The sequence below is a fragment of the Artibeus jamaicensis genome, unplaced genomic scaffold, assembly GCF_021234435.1.
Source record: "Artibeus jamaicensis isolate MK-2021 breed Jamaican fruit bat unplaced genomic scaffold, CSHL_Jam_final scaffold_847, whole genome shotgun sequence".
Taxonomy (NCBI): Eukaryota; Metazoa; Chordata; class Mammalia; order Chiroptera; family Phyllostomidae; genus Artibeus; species Artibeus jamaicensis.
In genome coordinates, this window is record NW_026522057.1 from 11,299,009 (window position 1) to 11,306,942 (window position 7,934).

Sequence of the window (7,934 nt, forward strand, 5' to 3'; positions counted from 1 at the left end):
TGTCCTCACCCAGACTCATCCAACTTGGCCTTTGGGATGAGGAAGGGATGGGGCCCCCAACAGGCTTCTCACCAAGGCATGGAGTCAAGAGGCCAGTTCTGCACTCCCAATGCTTCTGCTTTTATTTGGAAAGGAAGTTGTGACAACAGTGGCTCCACTTGCTCTTTGTCATTGTTCTCTCCTCTCCTCCCCCTGTATGTATATGATTCTGAGGTCTAATTTAATTACCTTTAGTTAAATACCCATGTGAAAATCACTTGTCAGCCATAATAAAAGGGAAGCCTGAATGAGGCCCTCTGGTTCCATGAAAATCTTTAAAGGGAAAGAGAAGTAAGGCTGGGGAAGGTGTAGGTAAGTTTTAGGATAAATAAACTTAGAGTGTAAAATATATATCACCATTTCCGAAGCGGGTTAGGTTTGCTTTCTCCCCCTGCTTTATTGGGGAGGACTTGCCATTGCTTTTATGAAGTGCTTGCTAGCCATGGATGCCAACTAATTTCTTCGATCGAAGGCCGGAGGATCATGTCTGGTTCCAGGAGCTGTTTGAGCAAGTCCTGGCATTCAGCCGAGATGCCCAGATGAGTGGGGAAGGACACCCCCTTCTGCTGCTGCCACAGCATCTTGGGAATGTCTGTGTCATCAAAAGGTAGGCTGGCACAGAGCATGACATAGAGGACAACGCCCATGCTCCAGACATCACCCTTCTTGCTGTCGTGAGGAACACCCTGCAGCACCTCGGGGGCGGCATAGGCTGTGCTGCCGCAGAAGGTCTGGCTCAGCTCCCGGCGTGACTTGGGCAACACCTTGGCGAAGCCAAAGTCAGTCAGCTTCAGGTTGAAGCCCTGCAACAAGGCGTTCTCACACTTGAGGTCCCGATGGGCCACACCACAGCCATGGCAGTAGCGGATGGCCTCAACCATCTGACGGAAGAGGGCCTTCGCCTGGCTCTCGGGCAGTGGCCCCCCATGCAGCACGCAGTCAAAGACGTCCCCCCCCTCAGCCAGCTCCATCACCAGGTAGATTTTACCATCGGCAGACTCCAGCATCTCATACACCTGGATGATGTTCTTGTGGTCCAGGGTGCGGACAATCTGGAGCTCCCGAGGTAGGAATCTCTGGATAAATTCTGAGGAAACAAAGGAAAAAGATTGTGTATCAAGTTCAGAAGGGCCTGTCTCCCCACCATGTCCGGCTGGGTCTGGTGCCTTCTAATCACAATGTCAAATTCCTTTTAACAGTCTTAAATGTTTAGGTGCTTGGACAGTGCAAAGAATATTTGCCTTATTTTTGTAGTTAATTTATTTTCAAAGGAACCATTCCCTGCCAACCTCAGGGACTGTTGTGAACAGCCTGTGAGACCGTAGGTGTCCAGGTGCTTGGGTGACTGTTGGATAAAGCCAATCTCAGCTGTGAGGCCTGACTTGCCTGCAGTGTGGTGACCAGCCCCTCCTGCCCCTGCCTCCTGAACTGTTCAGGACAGTTCTTTCCCTGAGCCCAGTTTTTTCCCCATTGCTGTCTGCTTCCACACCAGCATCTGCCATCTAGTGCTCTCTGCCACTCTGTTCTGATGGGTTTGGGTTCTGCCTCTGAGAACCCTTTGCCTCCTGCCCCTTCAAGCTTGGGTTTTGGATGGTCTGGTGTTCCTGGACTCCCAGCATCCCTCTGTTCCCCAGGGACTTACTCCAGAGCCATCATCTTGGTTTCAGACTAAGGGGAGGAAGCCCCACCCACCACAATCAGCCCTCTCCCTCCAAAGGGGCCCCAGCTCACCTTCTGGCCCTCCCATCTTGTCTATAATTTTAATTGCCACCTTTCTTTGGTGTTTTTTGGAAAATGCTTCTTTGACTTTTGAGTAGGTCCCTTCCCCAATGGTCTTGCCCAGCTGGTACCCATTGGAGAGCAGAAAGTCCTCCATGCTGTGTAGCGCTTCCTTCCTATCAAGCTATTAGCTCATGCTGCCTCTGTGAGGCAGCTCTACTCCACCATCGCCCTTGGCCCGGTCCTTTTCCCCCCAGGGACTTCACCCACAGCAGCCCCCAACGCTAGAACATTCTCGTCTGGACACAGCAGCCGCAGGTGGTGGGGAGGGAGAGGGCCAGACATTTTAAAACTCCAGCCCAATTGTGATGTAAATATTGTATGACCCTTGGCCAAAATGGCCTACCCTCAGCAGCAGCAGCACCACCAAACCCAGTACCGGTTAAGTCATAGCCGCGCTCCCACCCCCGAGCCAGGTCAGGCTGGTGTAAAGGGGCGCTCCGAGGTGCCCGGGCTCCCTAAAATGCCAGGTTCTTTGTGGATGCCCCCTCCCATCTGGTTGCTGTCGCCGCTGCGCCCCCATGGGGCTGCTGGATGTCAGCACCACCCAGTCTCAAAGCGCCATGGCGGGAGCCCTCGGGCTCCCTGCGCACGACTGCACTAGGTGTCGGGCAGTGGGCGGGTTCCCTGGCGGGAGGAACGGGTTCTGTGAGGTCAGCACGCCAAGGCCCAGGTCACAATGCGGCCCTCCCCCTCGACGCCCGGGCTCACACGCACCGCAGACACCTGCCCGGCTGCGCCTGGACCGGAGCGTCCTCCCGCGGCCAGGGCTCAGGCAGCTGCTTCCAGCCTGGGACCGGCCTCGGCCTCCAGCAGGTGAGCAATGGCCCAAGGGGCAGGTGCGGGGTGGAGGCGCCCAGCCGTCCGACAGCAGCTTGACTGCCTCGCCCCCTCCCCGTGCAGAGCGACCCGGGGCCTGGACATGAGTGCCCAGGAGCCCCCTCAGGGTCGGAGATTCCCCATTGAGGCCGGAGACTCCCCTGGCCTTGCCGCCACTCCCGAGTCCCAGGACAGCCCAGAGCCGGTAGCTACGGAGCACAACCCTGTCAGGTGAGCCTGTGTCCCCTCTTGCGCTCCCGGGTCATCCCCGGCCCACTTTCCATCCCCAGTCCCACCCACCCCCACCCCAGGTAAAGGCCCCACATCCTCGCCCCAACCTCGGAAACCCCAAGTGCACTCCCTGGATAAGACCCCAACAGCGCCCCCTGTCGCACTGCTTTCCCTAGGCCGCTTCGACGCTGCCCGGGCTGCCACTGCCTGACGCTGCTGCACGTGCCCATCGACGTCTACCTGGCCATGGGCGGGAGCCCCCGGGCCCGCGCCACCTGAGTGCGCCTGAGCACGTCGCGCGCGCCGAGCACGAGACAATGATGCACATTTTAAAATAAAAGAATGATGCACATTTTAATAAATTACAGCATAAACTGTTCTTTCCACTCCGGACTGGCCGTGTATGTCTGTCCTGCCGGGTCTGCGCTATCCCTTAGTGCCTTCCCTATCGCTGCCTCTTCCCTTGGATCCTCCCAGCCCCAGGGGCTGGTCTTTCCCCGCCCACTTTCTTCTGGTTAGTCATGACTCCTCCCCACCCCCTCAGGCTCCCTCCATAGCCTCTGGTGAAAATCACATTATTGGGCTGGACTCCGGGGCCTAGAGAAGCTCAGGATCCGAGGGGATCGGCGGACAACTTAGAGTAGAAAATGACCACCCACACCAGGCTCGTTTAATGCTCCCAAGATGGCATTAGGTTTTGCTGCCTGCTGTTTTGTGACCCTGGGCACCTCTGGTTTTGTTGGAAGAGTTTAGGGAGGCACCCTGTTCATCTTGACCTTGGTTTCTTCTAGAAGTGGCGGAACCAGAAAAAGATTGGGGAAGAAGTCCCTTCAAAAACTTTGATTTCAAATTCCTGTGTTACAGGTGAGGGAACAGCCTTGAGTGCCAGTCCTGGGCTCTGCCAGCCGGTGGGTGACGGGAATGTCCTCAGACTTCACAGCTGCCTCCTGTAGGAGGGGCCCACAACACCGAATTGCCTGGGAGTGTAGGGTTTAAGCTGAATAAGTATTTTCCACTTTCCATTTTTGCTTTAATGAACTGTATTTATTTAAATATTGGGGGAAAATACATGTAAGCTAAAGCTTAGGTTCAGTCTCCTGTCCCCTGAGATCTAAGTACAGTTGGCTCAATTTTCCTAACCTAATTTACATAAGTAGAAGGCCAGGCTGTCTGTCCCTAGAGCACTTCAAAATCCCACCGCCACCTGAAAGGTGACTTGATGACTTCTACACAAAACGCTGTCCCGGGCAGTGCCAAATGCAGGCTGGTTGAAGGAGAGGGTGTTTGCCAAAAGGTCTACTTCGAAGTGAGGACTTCGGATGACCGTTCTGCGCCTGGTCCTTTAAAACATCCTGGCTCTTTGGAAACCCCTCCACACCTAGCTTGCCCCTTCCCCGAATAATCCCTGGCTTTAGGCCCTAGTGCTGGCTTCTCTCTCCTTCACTCCTCTTCTCCGCCACCCTTCCTGCCTGGAGAACCCCTCAGGGACTCAGCTCTTCTACTCGGTGGAATAACCCAGCTGCCTCCATCCCCACCAAACTTAACGCAGGCCCTGCTCCGCCTGCTGTGGCTCTGCAGAAAAAGGGCCTCACTCCCTGTAAACAGTATTCACCCCCCTTAGGAGGCCACTGTCATTTTAGAGAATAAAAATCACCGGGCTCTGTATTGATATGGTTTCACCATTGAGAGCAACTGCAGTTAGCTTAAACAGAAAAGAAATTGATTGTTTCAAGTGGCTGAGAAGGATATAAGCCAGTAGTTAAAGAAAGAACTGTAGAAATCAGGGCATCTGTTGGGATGGGACCAAGGGGTCAACCCCACCAGGACTGCCCCATTGTTCCTATCTCACCCCTGGTCATCTCCAGGGGAAGCAACACGGTTGCAGGCAGCTCAGAAACCCCAAGAAGGGAGAGGTATTTTCTCCCAGGCTCTATATACCTACCCATGGCGGGGCAGCAGCAGTTGGCCCTTCTTAAATCACAGGTACACTCCTTGGGCCAATTACCATTGTCAAGGAGATGCGAGACTATAATTGACCAGTCTGGGCCCTGAGTAAGACTCCCCTCGAGATGTAAGCACAGCCAGGTGATGGAAAGCATTGCCAGAAGATAACGGGTGAAGATGGAGAAAAAAACAACCCAGGAGCAGAGGCAGCTTATGCAAAGATTGGAAGATGGAGTGCACCTGGGAGAGAAGGAAGCCTGAAAAGAGGGGTAAAGAGTGGCAGGGGCCAGGGTGACAGCTCGGTTCCATGGCAAGGAGGAACCTTGGTCAGTGTGAGCAGGTGTCAGGCCCCTGGGTTCTAGTTCAGGCTTCGCCCCTGACACAGATAGTACAGGTCCACTAGGCCTGTGCGGGACGCTGGGGACTCCGTGGTAAACTTGACCCTCATAGAAGACACCTGGCTTAGAACTCACATCAAAATCATAGAACTCACATGATTTCCTGGGAGGCCTCATCAGGCAAGCCCCTTCCCTCAGGGCACCTTTCTTCACTGGTTAAAAAAAAAAAAGTTACAGGGAGGACCAGCTCATCTCTCTGAACCTTGCCAGCCCCCAAATGCTGACTCCTTCCCATTCTTCCTTTCTTTCACCCCTCTTATTTCCTTTGTCTCATTTCTCAACCCTCCTTTCCTTTAAAAAGATTTATCGCCTCCTTCCATTTGCTTGGATAGTGAGGGATGCAGATTCCAGACACTCTGGACACATACCTTTCCACGGAACCAGACCCTGAGTCTAGTGAGGTCTAGAATGTCCGTGAGTAAGGGGAAAGGGCACTCCAGGAGGAAGAAACACTGCGGGCAAAGGCTGGAGGCAGAAAAGTGGAGGGCAAGTTCAGGAAACTCAGTTCAATCAACTTTCACCAGTAACTACCCAGGCCGTGCCAGGTGCCGAGAGCCCAGGCCTGAATCTAATCCCTGGCCCTTGCAGAGCTCAGAATTCATGGGATCCGGGAGGGAGTTCACAGAAGAGAAGGCACTGGGTCGAGGCACTGAGTCTGAACTTTGTTCTGTACGTGATAGCGGGTGTGACAGGCTCCCGTCTAGATCGCTTCTCTCTCCTACTTCTCATCTCCTTTTCCATCCTGTTCTCTATTGCTTTTTCCTTTTCCCCACTGCAGAAGTCACTGGCCTAAATTCTGCTTCTGCATTTCAGTCCTGCCATTTACAAGCTGTGCTACCTTGGGCTAGTTAGCCATTCTGAGTCATTTCCAAATCTGTGGAAGGACATTAATGACACCTGGTGGAAGTTTCAGTAAAGTCATGTGAGTATAGCACCGGGAAGGAATCTCGGGCACAGCTAGGGCTTGATGAACAAGAGGCTGCTGCCACTGCTGCTGTTCCAACATTTGACCTCAAGGGGCAACAGAGAGCTGGGCAGCCTTGTCCCCCAAGGCTAGGTGATGACCAGCCCAAGAGGGGATTGGGGAATCCCTCTTGCCTCCCTCTGCCAACTTCCCAGCAGTTCTGCTCAGGAGCTTGAGAACTTGGTAGGGGAATTTCCAGGGGAATCCCCAAGTGGTAAAAACAGTTGCCTCCCTCACCCAAAAGAGCCAAGCTGTCCCCAGATGCCAAAGCCAAACTCCCAGATCCCAGCCTTATTGTCTGCACCTGAGGAATGGGCAGGGGCCCAGGGAAAAAACGATGCTTGAATCACTGCCTTTCCTGACTTCTCTCTCAGACACTTTTAGCCAGCCCCTCCCTAAGGGGCCCCCTTTTAGAAGGAGGGGGTGAAGTAGGCAGATGGACCCCCCAGGTTACCATGGAGACAGCAGGGAAAGGGTTGCTGTATCACCACGGCAACAACTGACGTCAGTACTACCCTTTCCCATCACTTGATATAAGAGGGGAGCAGCCACCCCAACCACAAGCAAGTTCCTCACAAAGCCTCCTCCCCTTACTGAGCCAATCAACCAGGGGTCAACAGGCTTAATATAGTTCAGGAGTTAAAAGCACACACTCTGATGTCAGTCAAACCTTGATTCCAATCCTCCTCCTGCCTTGTCTTAGCTGTATGAATTTGAGCAAGTTCCTTAACCCCTGGAAGTCTTCCCATGTACAATGTGGGTGCATAAGCTGCTGACCTCCAGGGTTAGTGTGAGGATCCTGACCTCATAAGATCATGGGCACTGGGCCAACTCAGAGGAGTGCACCCTGATGCTAGGGACTGTCGAGAGTCCTGGGGACCTGTCAGGGGATGGTGGTCCTGACAGGATATGGACTCACAGCCCCTAGAAGGCTCCCACGACTTCTAAGGACTGGGCCCCAGAGATTGAGCATCTCGGAATTTCGGAATCTTAGGGTGAATCCAGAGACAGTGGAATTTCCAGACCCTGAGGAAACCCCAGGTGTCACTTTCCCTGAAACCCCATCACATCCAGACTCTGACCCAACTTCCTTTTCTCCTGCCCTCTGCCTCATTCTGGGTCTTCTTAACAGCCTTCTACCCCTTGGGCCTCCATCTGCTCCTCTAGAATAAAAGGTGAATGAGGACCCCTGGGAAGACATCAGGAAACCCAGCCCCAGGCAGATCAGTGAGCTGGTCGCCACAGGGATGTGGGTGTCCCAGCTCCTGTGGCCTCTCTCCACCCCACCTTGGAGTAAGAGCACCAGAAACATGTTCATTCCGCCTCTCTTTTCCAACCCCCCCCCCCGTCCAGACGACCACAGTCCATTCTACTCTCATTCCACCACCAACCCCCCCCCCATTGCTACTCATCTGGATTACACCAGCAGCCTCCTGTCTCCCTGATTCCTTTCTTGCTTGATTCTTCCAGTCCGGACTGGTTTTACAAAGACCTCAAACCCAGCCGTGTCATTCTCCTATTTAAACCCCATCAACGGACCTGACTGGTGTGGTGGCTCAGTGGGTTGAGCACTGGCCTGCAAACAGAACAGTGACCGGTTCAGTTCCCAGTCAGGGCACGTGCTAGATTGCAGACCAGGTCCCCAGCTGGGGGTGCCTGAGAGGCAGCTGAGCAGTGCTTCTCTCCCTCTCTTACTCCCTATCCGTGCTCTAAAAATAAATAAATATTTAAAAAATAAATAAAGCTCGTCAATGGCTTGT

The 7,934-nt window shown here is 53.7% G+C and overlaps 2 protein-coding genes across 2 annotated transcripts; one reads left to right on the top strand and one right to left on the bottom strand.

Moving 5' to 3' along the window:
- Nucleotides 1-461: 461 nt before the first annotated feature.
- On the bottom strand, nt 462-1,915 carry TSSK3 (testis specific serine kinase 3). Its single transcript, XM_037149365.2, has 2 exons — nt 1,771-1,915; nt 462-1,126 (listed from the first exon to the last, which is right to left on the bottom strand). Exons 1-2 carry the CDS (start codon nt 1,913-1,915, stop codon nt 462-464), a joined length of 810 nt encoding a protein of 269 aa, XP_037005260.1.
- Nucleotides 1,069-3,228, top strand: FAM229A (family with sequence similarity 229 member A). The gene is made up of 3 exons (XM_037149361.2): nt 1,069-2,634; nt 2,722-2,868; nt 3,045-3,228. The coding sequence occupies exons 1-3, from the start codon at nt 2,498-2,500 to the stop codon at nt 3,145-3,147; spliced, it is 387 nt and encodes a 128-aa protein (XP_037005256.1). The 5' UTR covers nt 1,069-2,497; the 3' UTR covers nt 3,148-3,228.
- Nucleotides 3,229-7,934: the final 4,706 nt, after the last annotated feature.